At 35.5% G+C, this 17,951-nt stretch overlaps 1 protein-coding gene across 2 annotated transcripts in view; it reads right to left on the reverse strand.

Annotated features, from left to right (window-relative positions):
* Nucleotides 1-2,259: 2,259 nt before the first annotated feature.
* Nucleotides 2,260-17,951, reverse strand: part of Fbxo8 (F-box protein 8) — a 39,428-nt gene continuing 23,736 nt past the window's right edge. For both annotated transcript variants that reach the window (XM_013025675.1, XM_013025665.1), the window contains 3 exons: nt 5,019-5,137; nt 3,720-3,916; nt 2,260-2,892 (listed from right to left, as the gene is read on the reverse strand). In XM_013025675.1, coding sequence (XP_012881129.1) covers nt 2,705-2,892; nt 3,720-3,916; nt 5,019-5,137 — 504 coding nt within the window. In that variant the 3' untranslated portion in view covers nt 2,260-2,704. The remainder of the gene's footprint in view (nt 2,893-3,719; nt 3,917-5,018; nt 5,138-17,951) is intronic.

The raw sequence follows: 17,951 nt of genomic DNA on the forward strand, positions 1-17,951 counted from the left end.
TGTAAATGACAATAGGATCTAAAGTTTTTTTTTTTGTTTTTTGTTTTTTCTCTCAGTTGTAGAGCCTGAACTCTGGGCCTGGGCACTGTCCCTCAGCCCTTCAGCTCAAGGCTAGCGCTCTACCACTTGAGCTACAGCGCCACTTTGGTGAGGAATTGAATCCAGGGCCTCAGGCATGCAAGGCAAGCGCTCTACCACTGAGTCACCTTCCCAGCCTGGCTCTAAAGTGTTAAAGCTTTTTCTTCTCCCTGCCATCTTCTTTCCTCTCTTCTCCTCCCTTTCCTCACCTCTTTTCTTTCTTATCTTTCCTTCCCTTCCTTTCTTTCTCACTTTTCTTCTTCCTTATCCTTGCTCCCTCTCCAGTCTGCCTTCCCTTCCCTCTGCTTCCCCTTTCTCCTTCCCTATTTCAAATTATGACTTGAATCTTAGAAAACCTGACTAGTGAGTTTGTATAGGAAGACATGACTAGAAGCACCTAGTAGGCATGGTACATTCTGGGCTTGAAACAACCCGGCTCTTACTGGGGAAGGAGGTTGCAGGCAGGCCTCAGCACTCTTGTGTGTTTCAGCAGCGCTCACATTTTGCACATCGGGTAAGGGAATATTAAAAAAAAATTAGCAGTGTTGTGACTTGGCAGCTTACAGACTCATGGGGGCTATAGTAAATGAAGTTCAACACTCTTCTCTTCTTTTTCTTTTTTTAGGAGGAGGGGTAAAGAAGGCAACCCAGGACTGCACCCATGTTCGGCAAGTTCTCTACCAAGAAACTACATCCCCAGCCCTCAGCATCCTTCTTGACATTCTCTTTCCAGAGCTCTTGGAGTACCAGCCATCTCCAGTTCTGAAGTTTTGATTAAACTTTTATAAACCCTCCTTTGCTAGACTAAACCTTACAGTACTGTTTCTCAATTACTTTTTACTTTCCAAACTATCTAGACTTATCTTTGCTTGTAGGCCACTTAATATACTTTAAATACTAATATGACTCTGACTTACATATCCTGCTCTCATTAATTTTTAGCTCTATATCAGCTGTAAAATATGTAAAAGAAGCTAGGTGCCAATGGCTCACACCTGTAATTCTCGCTATTCAGGAGACTGTGATCTTGAGCATTGCGATTTGAAGGCAGCCTGAACAGTCTTATCTCCAATCAATCACCAAAATGGGGGGAAAATGCTATTAGTGAAGCTGTGGCTCAAGCAGTAGAGTACTAGCCATGAGTAAAAGTGTCCAGGGGTGTTCTTAGACCCTGAGTTCAAGCCTCAGGATTGACACACACACACACACACACACACACACACACAAAATACGTAAAGTATGGGATTGTTATCACTTCCACTCATTCTAGCAGTTGCTTCTTTTTTGAGAAGCTACTTTTAATAATAAGACACTCATATTAAGAACCAAGTGAGGTAAAGCATGTTATCTAATTTCAGCTACACTGGATATATATATCAGAATGATCAAGATTCAAAGTCCTGGGCAGAAAAGCCCTGGAGCCTTCCATCTCCAAACAACAACAACAAAAAGCATGGCTAGGACTTCAAACTTTTAAGGACTTTCTGTTCCAACATCTTTCCTCTCAGGGAGAAGTTACAGCCATCACATATTATATTTGTCCAGTGCTTTTACTTTTTACTTAGAAGTAATTTTGATTTACCACATAAACACACTTTCTCTACCCATACAATGTGATGTAGCTGAATTCTTACATGATTGTTCATCACAACATACTTAATACATTTGTTCTTTATTAAGTGGCATTTTCCTCATGTACTCAGTCTTCTAATGCCCATGAAGGCAGAACGCATGTCTAAGTATTCCCTAGTAATAGTACCCAAGACAGTGCCAGCACATGGACAACTCTTGATAAATATTGTCTGTCTGCCTGAATGAATAATGAGTGTTTACCATCAACAGCCCTTTCTCAATGGCTTCTGAACAGAGATAATCAAGATTAGGAAAACAGTTGGACTAAGTCAGACGTAAACAAGCAAAATTGAACAGCCTTCTATAACCTCTATTGTTTATAAGTGTACCTTTTAAATTCTGCTTAAAGGACAGTTTGAAAAGAACTGAATGATAAATTTATATTATACAAATACATGTCAGTTTGCATAGTTATATAATAACAAATAGATACTCTGTTCAAAGTCCAAAGAAAGAAAGAACTGGAATTGGTTTCTGAATGAAATCAGACCCAACATTTACAAAGTCAACAATAGCCTTAGATCAGAATAAAAAAAAATAAGAACTCGGTTTGAGAGAAAAGGAAAACTTTTAGTTAAAATCTTTACAATAAAATAATTATGATTATAAATCTCTTTAGTTAAATATGTATACATTACATGGTATTTAAAAAAGAATGATGAATAAAGTTTTTCAGGCAAATCTAATGCACAAATATGCCATCTCATGTAGTATAATGCCAGTTTAACATTCTTTAACAGCTGTGTCCACCAATGGCTCTACTTTGTGCAAAACATGATAAGCAAAATTAAGAGAAATCCTGCAAAATTATTTAGTTCCCCAAGGAAAATCATTAGAAAAGGAAACAGTAAAACAATTAAGAGGCTATACACTCTAGCTTGATTGTATACAGGGGCTAGAATGACCAGCACTGATGTAATCACCGTATTTGCTAACTAAGTCCTTGGGTAGCTTTAGTCTGAAGTAAAAACTAGAAGTCCTAGCAATTGTGCTTTTATGCAGCCACATGGCCAATAAGGTAGATGTTGTCATAAAGATGCCCTACAAAATCTTCACTAATGTTTTGAGCAGCACGACGGGTATTTCGAATAAATTCTCTTTTTGACATTTTATTCTTCACATGAGGGCTAGTGAGGTCAATGGAAAGTAGAATCAAAGAGTAGCACAGTACATAGACAGCATCTAGAAGGAAAAAGAACATTTCAAATTACTATCTTGAAACACTCAAAGGTATAAAACAAAAATGTTCATGATTTAGAGGGTGAGATTAACTCATAACTCAACATAGGGAGATCAATCCATCCCAGACTACCTAGATACTTCGCAGGTTAGCAATGAAAGTCCTATGTTCTGGGAAACTCCTCAGCACTGGGCAAACTCAGGCAGTTATCATCAAGCTTGATACCAGTTCAGTGAGCATTTGCTTGATGTCTAATATTACAACAGTAAGAAATGTCGTGACACTTGCTATTACTATCGTATTTATATTTTAGAATCTTGTAGACATAGGAAAACTGAGCTAAATATGTCAGGTAAAATTTTATACCAGGTAAATGTTTTCTCACCTCTGATTAATAAGGTAAACACAATATATGAAGAGGTTATTGGAAACAAATTTTAGTAGAAAGTGTTCCTTATGGGTGGATTGTTAAAAAGCTTTAAAATGTCTCAAATTTTCAATTAACTAGTAAAAATACCTAATACTGAAACAACAATTTTAAAGAAGTTAGGAAGCTCAGATAACTTTGTTGTATATATTAAGTAGTATCCTTATATATTAAAGATAAATAATAGCTATGACTCAAGATCCCTTTAAGTTCACATAATGATATTTTCAATTGATGTTATCACTGATACAAGCAAGTATTTTGCAGTTTTCTGTATCTTGTAAGATTGTATTTTGCCTAGATATCATAGGGAAGGAGGAGGAAAGTAATATTATATAATATATATGTATGTATGTATATATATATATATATATATATATATATGTACAGGCATATGCTTACCAGGACTAAGGCCAAGTTCTCGCATTAAATCAGGATTACAAGCACAGAACCGGTGTGAGAACTTTGTTATAAGAGTTTCAAGATACTCCCCACGCTCTTCTGGAGCATGGATATGACGAAAAAATTCTCTCAGTGCATTTGGCAGGAATTGATTTCTAAAATTATGCAACGTTACAAGGTCATCCAAGACATCTCTCCTATAGAAAAATAAACAGGGACAGCTTTAGTTAACTTTTCCCATTAAAAAAAATGCTCAGTGCCTGCCACTCATATTTGCAATCTGAGCTATTGGAAGCCTGAGAGAAAACCAGAGGTTGATGCCAGCCTCTGAAGAAATGCTCATGAGACCCCCCCCGCAGCCCCCCCCCCCCCCCCCCCGCTTCTCAACGAAGAGCTGGGAATTGGTGTGCGCCTTTATTTTAGCTGTACGGGAAACCGAACGTAGGCAGATAGAACCCAAACTTTTGTCAGAGCAGCAAATGAGATCCTATCTCAAAAATAACCACCAAAAATCAGGGCTGTAGGCACAGCTCAGTGATAACAGCATTTCACTAACAAGTGTCGGGACATGAGTTCAAACCTCAAATTTTTGCATAAAAATAATTATTGACAACTAGTTCAGCGAATCCCACTTAAGTATTTACTATTTTTAACATTTAAGAGGCTAAATAGGATTATTTGTGATGTTCAACCATTTTGAATGATTCTATAAATAGTTTATAACCAAACAAAGAACAGTAAGGAGCTGTACCCACTTTTATTTTTGTGGGGGGGTGTACCGGGGTTAGAACTTAGGGGCTCATGGTCACTAGGGAGGTACTCTGCTACCAATCCATGCCTCTAGCCTGACTCCATTGTTTGATTTTATTTTTTATGTTTTGTCAGTCATGGGGCCTGGGCGCTCTCCCTGAGCCTCCTAGACTAGCACTCTATCACTTGAGCGACTGTGCCACTTCTGGCTTTTTCTAAGTAGTTTATTGGAGATAAGAGTTTCATGGATTTTTCTGCCCAGTTTTCTGCCCATGCTGTCTTCAAATTGTGATCTGCAGATATCAGCCTCCAGAGCATATAGGATTACACGTGTGAGCCACTGATGCCCAGCTATTTTTATTTTATAACAGCAACTTCTTTATCAATAATATAAAGATTACACAATAAGATACAGCAACATTTTTTTGTTGTGGTTCTTCACTCCATTTTTCAACTAGAAGCCTGATACTATAGTTTCTTGAAGTGAAATTTAACTAATCAAAGGTATTATGTAACTCATTTCTGATGAGAAATTTAAACTACTTGTACCTTTCATCAAGATAGATTCTCAGTTTTTTCCAATTTAGTGTTCTTGTACAGAAGATAAACTTCGCTATTTCCTTTGGTGAATCATCGAGGATACCCTTGGACATAAAGTAGTTCACCCCCTAACGCCGAAAGACAAGTAACAAACAGAAAATCAGCCTTTATTTAAACATGTTAACAACTAGGCAATATTGAAACCATAGCTATATATTCTTTCCAGCATCACTAGACTGTTTATAGCTTTATCATGCAAAGTAGAAGCTAGAACCTGAAGTGAAACTACCATTTGTGGTTGATAATTTACATGCAATGAAAAGCAGGAAATTCAAAGTTAATATTTCTAAATAAATCTTAATTTAGCTTTCTGGTTAAATGATATAGTCAGGTCAAAACTGGCTATACAGAAATATGGCTTAATTTTGGAGAGGATGTGAAAGAAAATACAATATGTGCTATACAATAAGCTTATAACAATTCAAAATACTCTCTCAGCCTGATAGAAAACACGATTCCTTGAAGTACAAATTGTTGTATGCTTTTCAAGGAAATACATTCTCTAGGAAAAACACATTCTCCAAATGAAAAACCAACAACTTTATCCGGGAAAGAAAAACAATCCAATTGTTTAAAGTAAATTAGGCCAAACTCCAGGCTGGTTCATGCATTTTACTACTTTGGCTTTAAACATCACTACATTTTACAAGAATCCAAGTAAAGTACACAATGAGGCAAAGCATAATAAGACAAAATACTTCAATTTTTTTTCTCACAGGTCTTTATCTTTGAATTTCCTTTTCTCTGCATGCAAAGTTTTCTGTAGAAGCATTACCCATAAGTTTGCATCTAATTTAGATGTAAATCAGTAATAACAAAACAACAACAATAAATAAAATGCTGAAGCAGTAATCTCTCACATATATGGAGGTCACATTCAAATTAATGTCTTAGATGGATTTGAATGTATAGTTTTCAATTGAAATAAAAGGCAGGTGTGTTTATTTCAACTTGTAATTACCCAGACACAAGCATTCTCATGAATGCTTATGTCTGGATACTAGCACAATGTGTGCAGTTAATTGGTAGAGAAAATGACATCTTAAATACATGCAACATACTGCTTTCACACATAAATTCCTTCAGCATTTCTTTACAAACACACAGTACTCAGAAATACTGCACACATTAGAATAAAAAGTCAGAAGAATTTTTATGAGTCTTAATTAAATAAAATCATTCTCATAATAATTTTATATTAAAAAGTTTTAAAAGCAATTTGGTTCTATGAATAATGGTTTTAAAAGGTTGTAATTATCTGTATTTGTAATTCAAAGATAAGACTTTTTATATAAAACTAATTTTATCAGTCATCAGGGTAATATCTTAATAGCAGGGCTAATTTTTCGTGTGAATTTTAATAGTATTAAGGCACCAACTTAGGAATGTACATAAAAAATACTGGATGATAATGTGAAAATTTCCTATGAATTCAGTCATAAGCTGTATCTCACGGAATCCTAGAGAAAAGGATGTAATATGATCAAGATAGAAGGACAAGAATTTGTTTGGCTTTTACCAGTTGTAGGAACTAAATTTTTTTAAATAGCTTTCAGCAGTTGTAGGGACTAAATATTATTTATTTCACATATATTAGCTATACAAAGAGGGTTTCATTGTGATACTTCCACACAGGTATACAATGTATTCTCTTCAATGTCCCTACACACCACGCTTCCTTTTTCTTCTCCACTTTCTAATACAATTTCAACAGGTTTCATTGTTCCAGTCATACTTGCTGACAATATACTTCCATCATAGTAATTCTCATTCTCCGTCCTTAGCTCAACCCTCTCTAGCTAGTCCTTATCCCCACAAGAGCCTAAGAGCCTGTTTGTTTCCCCTCTCCCTCTTGAATGCCCTAGGGATCAAGTGCTTTCCTTGACCTTCCCTTCCTTCCTTCCTTCCTTCCTTCCTACCTTCCTTCCTTCCTTCCTTCCTTCCTTCCTTCCTTCCTTCCTTCCTTCCTTCCTTCTCTCTGAGGTTCTTTATGTTGTTTTCGTATGTAGTTGCAGCACATCTCAAAGTTATTTACTTTTTATCTTTTCTTTGGAGAACTAGAGAAATTTTAACACTTGTTCCATCCTTTCCACCATTACTTTGAATAATTGGGAGTTGACTGTATGTTTAATGAATCTGCTTAGTATAAGTTGTATCAGGTTTGTTTCCAAAATTTCTCAGTGTAAAAGTGTAACATTATTTTAGAATTATTTCCAGTGTTTAATTTTGATTGAAGTGCTTTAAAGACAGAGCAATACCAATTAAGTATTACTAAATAATTATTTATTCATGCTCACATCACAATTTAAGAGTTGTAAAATTAATTCAAATCTATTTTTAAAAAGATACAAAATAAGCCCAATAATGATACAGTAAGTGAGATATAATTTTCTAACTATATGCTATATGCCATTTTAATATCGCTTGTTGCTACTTAGAAAGGAACTTTGTCATTTGCCTCATTAAACATCCTGAAATATAAAAGATTAGATATACTATTGGCTTTTTTCCCTTTTTTATGAAACCTATATTTTAACAAGGCAATGCTAATCCAACCTGACTTCTTCAAAGTCAATCAAATACATATGAGTAATCACATGAGTTTTAAACTCAGTCCTAAAAAATGAGGTAAATAGCCTGAAATAATCCAATTTTGTGAGAAAAGGAGGCAATGACTTCAAGTTTGAGATGTCTCTGGAGAAGAAAATTACTTCGAAGGACTATTGAAACAGAAAAAGGGGTAGGACCAGATTATAAATGTTTCTAATAAGTAAACTGGCAATCATTTTAAGTCCTGAAGCTTCAGGTAACAATGAAATCCAAAAACATAACCCATATTGTATCTGGTGAGAGGCAATACTTTTTGTTAATAACTGGCTAAGTATGTTTAGTTTTTAATAAAGTTTTAGAAAAATAGTAGTGACCTCACTACATTAGTGGTTAGTCAGGATTAGAACTCTCAGTAGTATGTGTGCGCATGCACAAGTCTATTTAGTTTCTTATAAGCAAAGGACAAAATGAGCATCAAAATCAATATGTAATTTCCAATACAAGGTTAAAGGTTACTATAACATACATGATTACACTGTTTCTTATAAAAGTGTACAGATTTGAAAGTCACATTTTATAAAGTATGTTGATAAATTAGCGTTTATCTAGATACAGGACATTAGGACCTAGAGATTACTGATGGATATAAAATTCATGTTATATAAGGAAGACTTGAAGAATGCTGAAATAATAAACCAAAGAAGAAAATGTTTAGAGAAGAAGAATAAGACTGTAAAACATCTGAAGACTTTAACATATGTAGAAAGAGAGAAAGGAGCAGACATTGTGGCGATTTAATGAAGATTACATGTTCTCTTTTGAGTCACCGGTGATGAAAATATTGTGGAACTGCTTTCCAGAAAATGGTAGCATCATTTAAAAGATTTTATTTTACATCTTGTATGCATTTGGAAAATATAAATTAAATGCATGTAACCTCTCTAAGGACTGCAGGTTAGGTGTCCTTTCGAGATGAATGCAGAAGCACAGTGATTGAGCATCAGTTACAGGTACGGTACAAGTGAGTATCAACTAAGAAAGGACAACTGCCAGTTGGTCATTTGCTTGATTGATTTTTTTCTTACATTTCCAAAGTAAACTTAGGCTTTCAGTTTATAGCTCTTTCATTGTTTATATAGCTTTTTAATTCTTTTAGGCAAATTCTATTCTGTTCCAACTTTTAGAATTTTTAAAATTGTTTCAGGAACATTGTAGCTCCTTTTGTCTTCTAGGGAGAATTGTTGTTTATGTCAAGTACTGTGTGATAATGGCTTCAGTCCTTTAGTAGGGTGATTGTACAACATAAAGTAAAGCTCTCTTCAGCTGAGAGGAAACTATTGGCCAAATAGATTTTATCTTACAACAGTTTATAAGGAAATTATAGTACTTTCTGAATATACTTAGAAAATAATTCTGAGTGTGACAATACTTAGTATGACAACACTCTCATGTTTCTTCAGAAAATGATTAACTGGTAAATATGGTTCATAAATCTTAAGTTTCTTATCAATTTGAATTTTAAGGCTTCATTTAGATGTAGAGTATTATCTATATACATATATGTGCATATTTAGATAATGTATATCAGCTTTAAAAAACTTTTGTTAAGTAACCCAAAACCAATATGCTAAAATTGTTAAAATCTTTATTTAAAGGTATATTTGTATTCAGCAGTAGAGATTGATTAGTATAAAACAGTTTTGCCCTAAGAAAACTTAAAGGTAATATCCGATGATGAGACAAACATAAAACTAGAATAGCTGGGCATTGGTGGCTTATACCTGTAATCTTAGCTTCTTAGAAGGCTGAGATATGAGGATCATGTTTAGAAGATAGCTTGGTCAGGAAAGTCCAAGAGTCTCTTATCTCCAACTATTAAAAAAAAAAAGCCAGAAGTAGAATTGTGGCTCAAGTGGTAGAGTGCTAGTCTTGAGCAGAAAAGCTCAGAGACAGTGCATAACACCACATAAAAATAAGCAGATAGGATATATCCATGTGACAAATCAGTAGTACAATGAAAGGAAATCTCAGAATGAGATAAGACATTTGGTTAAAGTTTGAAGGAATGATAGGATTTATATGGGCCTGAATAAGATAAAAACTGGAACACTTTGGTTAATACTATATCATGCCACTTTTTTTTTTTGGTACCAGTACTGGGGCTTGAATTCAGGAACTGAATGATACCTTAGCTTTTTTTTCTTTCTTTCTTTTGTTTAAAGCTAGAATTCTATCACTTGACCCACAGCTCCATTTCCAGCTTTTTATATTGGAGAGATAAAATATCATAAACTTTTCTTCCTGGGCTAGCTTCAAACTATAATCTTCATGTATCAGACTCCTAAGTAACTAGGATTACAGGTGTGAGCCACTGGTAGATGGATGATAAAAAGTAATTTAAAATTAAAAAGTTACTGTATTTTTGTTAATTTTAGAGAAAGAACATTTATCCCCTAACCTCTTCTAACTAGAAGATACTGAGGCTTTGTGACAGGCTAAAGCAATGTCCTTCATTCTTTCTATCCTTCTATTGCCCACAGTTAACTGCTGCACAAAAATATTACATACAAAATTCCAGAAATAAACAATCCTTAAATTTTCAATTGTCCACCACTACGAGTAATATGATGAAACCTTTTCTGTCTAGCTCTAGTCCATTTGATTCATATATGTACATAACACAAGCTCATTAGTCCCGTAGTAGCTGTCTCAGTTATCAGATCTACTGTCCTGGTATCACAATGCTTGTTCTCAAGTAACCTGTGTTTTCCTTAAAAATGGCCCCAAACCACAAGAGTAGTGGTGCCAACAATTCAGCCAAAGCAATGGAAAGCCATAAAAATGCTCCCTTTAACTGAAAAAGTAAAAATACAGTATTTTAAGAGACCACATTCACATTCCTTTTACTCCAATATATTTTTATAATTGTCCTATGGTTGTTAGTATCTTAATGTGCATAATCTATAAATTAAACTTTATCTTAGGTATGCTTATGGGAAGAAACAGTAGGGCTAGCTTTAGTAACTATCCCTGGTTTTGGGCATCCACAGAGAGTCTTGATTCCATGTGGGGACTACTGGGTGGTATGAAGAGAAATAATAGAAAGTAAATTAGGTAACGGACAACAACAACAACTACTATTTGAAGATGTAGAAAACAGTAGAGATAGAGAGATACAATGGATATAAAAACACACTTAAAAACTCCATGTGTTATTTAAATGCAAAGAAAAAGTAAGCATACTTGATACATATTCTGGCTGTCTGGCCACAGGACATTAGGAAGTTAAAGACAGCCAATGGTTTTGGCTTAATGAAGAGGAAAATGACTAATACAACAAACTGACTAACAAAAAAAACAACATTACTTAGGGTGTTGATTTGAAGGAAACTATGATGAAAGTTTGTTCCCAGAAATGCTGAATTTGAGGTGAAGATGGATATAACTTCAGAGGTAGAGTAGGCAACCAATAAGATGTAGAGAAAAAAGTGAGGGTTGGAGATACAGAATATTGAATTGAATAAGAAGGATTGCAGGAGCTAAAGTAATAAAGAGAGTAGAATGTCTCAGTAGTCAAAGAGTCTTTGAGATTTAAAGAAGCAAAGGTGAATAAAGGTTAATTAACATAGTAGAGCTCAAACGGCATCATTTTCAGAGGGATTAAATCATGGCCATGCCACTTGATAATGTGCTCATAAAACCATTTTACCCAACCTTTCCAAGCCATAGTGTTCTGATTAGTGAGAACTTTCCCTTTGTTGTAGACATATTAAAGTGTTTAGCAAAATAAATATAGCTGCTTTCATTTTTTTTTTAGATAAGTCAAACAGACCAAAATGAAAAAGAAGGGAACTGGCTTTTGTGACTGGGAAAAAGAAGTAATGATTTTCAGAAAGGTCCCCAAAGAGCGGAGGCTCCAGTCTAGGTAGAAAGCCAGAAAACTACATGTACTTGAAAAATTTATTAGTACTAAGAAAAAAAGAGGGCTGGGAAGGTGGCTAAGTGGTAGAGCGCTTGCCTTGCATGCATGAGGCCCTGGGTTCAATTCCTCAGCACCACATAAGCAAAAAGAAAAAAGTCGGAAGTGGCGCTGTGGCTCAAGTGGTAGAGCACTAGCCTTGAGCTTAAGAGCTGAGGGACAGTGTCCAGGCCCACAGTTCAGGCCCCATTACCGGACCCCCCCCCAAAAAAAAGAGATAGCTAAATTACATTTTCTTCTTAGCAAGGTCATCTAGGGAGAACTGAAAAAGAGAGAGATGACTTGAATTTTTATACAATGCTAAAAAGATTTCTGTTAACAATGATTCAGGACATAACTGAACCTACTAGGAATAAACTAAAGTAAATCAGGCAGCAGTAAGAATCCAGGTAAAGTTAATGTGAGTTAGTCCAGCTCATATCTAGATTCAGCCAAATCTTATAAATCTTATATGTATGCATGTGTGTGTGTGTGTGTGTGTGTGTGTGTACTCATAGTCTCTCTCTCTCTCTCTCTCTCTCTATATATATATATATATATATATTTAGGATTAGGTATGCAAAGTTAAGTGAAAATGTTTTGTCTATTGGCATTGAGTGTAACAGCTGTTAAGCACTTGGCAGAACTATTGTAGAAGAATTGGAATCAATTCTTCTACAATATCAATCACAAAACTAACACATACTAAGGAATTATTTTCCTAAAGAAAACCTTAATGAAAAAGTTAAAAAGCAAATTGATGTAGCTCTTATTCAATGCTGTCCTTTCATATAAAATCCGGTACCATATAATTAAACTATTCTTAAGACATTATAAAGCACAAAGCAAACTGGAGATTTAAAAAAAAAAGAATATTGGACTTATTTTTTAAAAGATATTGGGAACATTTTAACAAATAATCCAGGGCTAGAAAGACTAGGGGCAGAGTGCTTGCCTAGCATGCATGAAGCCCTGGATTCGATTCCTCAGTACCACATACACAGAAAAAGCTGGAAGTGGCACTGTGGCTCATGTAGTAGAGCACTAGCCTTGAGCCAAAGAAGTTCAGAGACAGTGCCCAGGCCTGAGTTCAAACCTAGGACTAGCAAAACAAAACAAAAAACAAACAAAACAAATAATCCTTAAATTTATGAAACACATGTCTGAAAACAAAATCATGCAATCCACACTTCTAGATCTTTCAACATAAAAACTGTTATTATTGTTTATGCATACTTTTTAACCACAGTTTAAAACAAATGAAAATTTAATCAAAATGGTAACATTTTCATAATAAAAGTAAGACAGAATTAAGGGGTACAATATGTTATAAAAATTTTCCTTTCTGGATAGTAACAATTGACAAGCACATCAGAAGAGAGACCTCTGCAGATCAAATGGGAGAATTCCTACTGTCCTGTTTGACAGTAAAGGACAATGATTAAGATGACTACTTTGACGCAGTTTCTTCTTTTCTACAGCGATACAGAATAGCTAAGGTAAATGTAAATCAGTTAAACACTGTTGAGTCCAGTTGTTTTCAACCTCCCTATTCAGTCAGAGGACAGGTACTCTAGAGTTTAAATATAAAAATCATCACCTTGTTTTACCCGCGGTGTAATAAATGCAAAAGTCTTATTAATGAGATATCTACATTTTTGTCTCTCATCATTTCACTGTCTTATGCACAACTAAGCTTTGCAGTATTTTCTCCTTTCTACTGTAAGTTTGCTAACCTTTAGCACATCAGAAATGCTACTGTTTTTGAGGATAATAAAAACTGGCCACTTAACTTCAGGATACTTCTTTAGCACGGATGGCTCTTTAAGGGGGCCCGAGAACTAAGAATGGCTCTGAGAAGCAATCCTTTCATAAAAGCAAACTCACAGTTGTCAGTATTAGTAGAGAGTGATGCAGGAAGAGGCTTTTCTATAGCATATCTCCATTCTTGCCTAGGAGAAATTTTCCCCTGGGAAGAAGACATCTGAGATTCTGCAACCTATCCCAGACAAGACGACCACAGGCAGTGCTGATAACTATTACCTGGAGACTACATTCTACAACCAGACAACCGTTTTGGAGTACATTTTTCTCTCAACACCCTCCTATACCTAGTGTTACTATCTCTGTCTTGAGTAGTTTTCTGTACCTTAAAGTAACATTTCAGCAAACCACTGGTGGCCTCATCTTTGGAGTCTCAGATATTTAGGAAGCTGAGATTAAAGGATCATAATTGGAGGCTAACCTGAGCAGAAATGTCTAAGGGACATCCAAAAGCTAGGCTGCAAGTGTGGCTCAAGTAGCAGATCATCAGACGAGAAAGTAAGCTGAGCAAGAATAAGGTAAAACCCAGTACCAGCAAAAACAAAAATCCAGAAAAACTCCAATAAGATTTAGAGAAAATGAAGAGAGGTATAGAATGAATTTTTCTGCTTTTTTTTTTTTTAGAGAAAGCAATGCCAAACAAATAACACTGTCATCTAAAAGTGCAAGTGAATAATTAAGTCTATTAATTAGTTATAATAGCCTCAAACAGAAAATAAACCACATCTTTAGGTACTGATATTCCCTAAAAAGAGCCATACATATGACTAGAATATATCAAATTATAATTACCATAAATTATGACTAACAAATAATAATAATTACTGCTGAGTTGAAGCAAGAGTCTTAGAAAAATCCTTCTATCTCTAATTTGTCTCTACCAAGGAAGAGAAAGCATTTCAAATCAAACTATAGACATAAAATTCCCTATTAGGATAAAACTTTATTGTCTTGTTATTAATAATAATTTAAACTGCTGGGCATCAGTGGCTCACACCTGTAATCCTAGCTACTCAAGAGACTGAGATCTGAGGATTGCAGTTCAAAACCAGCCTGGGCAGGAAAGTATGTGAGACTCTTATCTCCAATAAATTACTCAGAAAAAGCCAGAAGTGGCACTGTGGCTGTCAGGATAGAGTGCTAGCTTTGACCACTGGACTCAGAGACAGAGCCCAGGCCCATAGTTCAAGCCCTAGGACCAGCAAAATAAATAAATAAATTAAATAATAATAATAAAAATAACAACTTAAGCTAATGAGAAAGGGGAATGTGATCTTAACTAAGTTAGAATTTTCATAGAAGTCACATGCAAATATAACATGTAATATATATATGTATGTACACATATATATACAATGTGCACATAACAACTGATTGATAAGATTAGTTTTGACATATTACCTAGAATATTTACATTTCTAAGTATATATCTTAGCTCAAAACAATTTTGAAATAAAAAAAAACCTTTAAAAGCTGGCACAGTGACTCAAATCAGCAATTCTAAACTACTTGGTAGGTGAAGATCAGGGAATGGAGGTTCAAGGCCAGCTTGGGTATTAAAAGAAAAGTTCATGAGACTCTATCCCAACCAATGATTGGGAAACGTGGTGTGCACCGCTTATCCCAGCTGCCAGAAAAGCACAATGGATGTGTCCAGTTGATCATCTCCAGAACAACAACTGTACCAACAAAAAATGTTGGTATAGTACCTATCTTATAGGCACAAGGCCTTGGGTTCAATCCCTAAAACTGTTAAAAAAAAAAAAGCACCTTAATAGTAGGTAAGAAATATAGTTTGGATTTAAGTGGAATTTTCACTGGTGAAAGTATTTGTTCACGCTATCACCATTTAAGCCAAATACATTCTCAGTTTCATTACATTAGATTCTTATTATATATGTCTTCTGAAAGGATAAATGAGGTATAATCATTAAAATAAAATGCTATATTTGCAAAAGATTCTTTATTGCATTTCAGGAAGTACAATTAACAGCAAGAGATATCAGCAAAGCTTAGACATGTTGATGTTACCAATATATACTTCCTACAAGATCATTACTCAGGTTGCAAACAGAATCTAAAAGTTCCAAAGCCGGAGCAGCTAACACATCCATTATACATATCTAGATCCATGTATGTCAGCAGGTAAAAGCACTAACTAATCAACACAAGATGACATTATAGGTAATAGTAGTGCCTCCACTCTACAGAAGAGCAAATTGAAATGTCAGAGAGATGCAGTAACTTGCCCCCAAATCAAAGCTGCATAACAAGTATAAAGTACAGATACGTAATAAATATTCGTTGAATGAATATTTAAATCTATGTGTATAACGCTTTCAGCTGACCTTTAGGAGAAACAAAAAACTTAAGGATTGTGTAATCCAACTAGGGTAAAATAATAATAAAGTAATATAAAACAAACACCCTCACATAAACGGGACCAAGAATGAAGGGCAGAGAAAACTCTAGTACACCTTGAAATGCCTCAATTATATATTCAAGCTTGAGTGACTGGTCCAAATAATCAAAGGTCAAAGTCACTGTCTAAATAATTAAAAGCAACACATCAATTTGAAGATCCATTTAACTATGAGTGGCCAAAAGTGATGCAGAATCTAAAGACTTTGATTGTAAGAAGGAATGTCCAAAAATGTCATGATATGAGGGCTGGGAAGGTGGCTCAGTGGTAGAACGCTTGCCTTGCATGCATGAGGCCCTGGGTTCGATTCCTCAGCACCACATAAACAAAAAGAAAAAAGCCGGAAGTGGCGCTGTGGCTCAAGTGGTAGAGCATTAGCCTTGAGCTGAAGAGCTGAGGGACAGCGCCCAGGCCCAGAGTTCAGGTCCCACGACCGGACCCCCCCAAAAATAGTCATGGTATGAAAGAAAATCAATTAGTTTAAATACACTTAATTTTGAGCATGGTTAGGGCAAGGCATAAAGTACAATTGACTTAATAAAAAGATAAAATTGACTTCTTAATCTTAAAATCAACTAATAAATCAGATTTTAAAAAGGTAGATATTACACAGATAGATACATAGATAGATACATGCAATATGCATATACATTACCCTCAAGAGAGGCGAATGGCCTCCAAATTAGCATACTTGACTAGTTGTAACTAGCTATTGGATTAACTTGTGTAGGTAGAAGATAGTATTTTACGAATCTCAAGGGCATATTTTTGCACTTTGATGTTTATGAAAGAGGAAGGGGCTTTGTGATAGAGGAGAAACTATGTAAAGCTTTTATTTGGTGAGGGACCCTTCCCATTGCCATACCATAATTTCTTTTGCTCTCATTATATTCTTGTTGGCCTTGGGAACAAATTCATTTGCTAATTAGCAGTGTTCAAAATAAGATACATTCAGGATTACATACTAAACTCCTATGAGTTCAGGTAATTATGACAATCACAATTACATCAGGATGATTTAGGCTGCCCATATAGGAACACCCTAATTCAAATGTCCAGTAAAGGGACAAATTTACTTTAAAAGAAAAATATTTTATGTGACAAACAATTGCGAACAATGGGTCCCTGGCTTTTAAGCTCACAGAAGGCACTTTCCAGTCTGCTGCTTTCCAATCTGTCATGGGTGCAGGATGGCTGTAGGTAGTCCTATCAGTGCATGCTCATTAATGTACCAAAGACCAGGGTTACTCGTGGCACCTATGTTGTGCTGGAGTCAGAACTGTATTACATGGATGCCATGGAAGGCAAGGGAAACAGACCAAACCTGCTTAGCTTGGAATAACTTAACATTGAACTCTTACAGCCTGCCACTCAGCTGGTTAGTACTTTCCCCAGTGAAGACTCAATGTGATGGATCATATAGGCCTACTGCAAAGTTCTTCTCTATAAATTTAATTTTATTATCAAGGTGATGTACAGAGGGGTTACAGTTACATACGTAAATACGTTTCTTGTCAATTACTTTTAGCATAGAATATAGTTCTATGAGAAAGCACCCCTAAGATCTGACTTCTATGTCAGTCCTTTTCCTCCTCACTGTGCAGTACTATCTACATCCTCTATTGATGAGGTTTAACCACATCAGAGCACAATTCTTCTCTTTCCTCTTTTTCTATCAGCATATTCAGTGTAAAAGAACTTAAAATGTTGGGGCTGGGAAGGTGGCTCAGTGGTAGAGTGCTTGCCTTGCATGCATGAAGCCCTGGGTTCGATTCCTCAGCACTACATAAGCAAAAAGAAAAAAGCCAGAAGTGGCGCTGTGGCTTAAGTGGTAGAGTGCTAACCTTGAGCTGAAGAGCTGAGGGACAGTGCCCAGGCCCAGAGTTCAGGCCCACAACTGGATTAAAAAAAAAAAAAGAAAAGAACCTAAAATGTCAAGAAGATGGTGTTAGCTATTAAATCAGATTGTGTGCAGCTGGTGTCAATATTTTTCTTTTGGGAAATTCTGAGAATTGAAGTTTGGAGTTACACAGACACACTGAGAAGTAAGGTCCTGAGCGCAAATCCCAGTACCACAACAAAACAAAACAAAAGAAAGCTTCTGAAAAAGTTGGTTTTTGTTCCCCTT

This window comes from Dipodomys ordii, unplaced genomic scaffold, assembly GCF_000151885.1.
Source record: "Dipodomys ordii isolate 6190 unplaced genomic scaffold, Dord_2.0 Scaffold4, whole genome shotgun sequence".
Lineage (NCBI taxonomy): Eukaryota > Metazoa > Chordata > Mammalia > Rodentia > Heteromyidae > Dipodomys > Dipodomys ordii.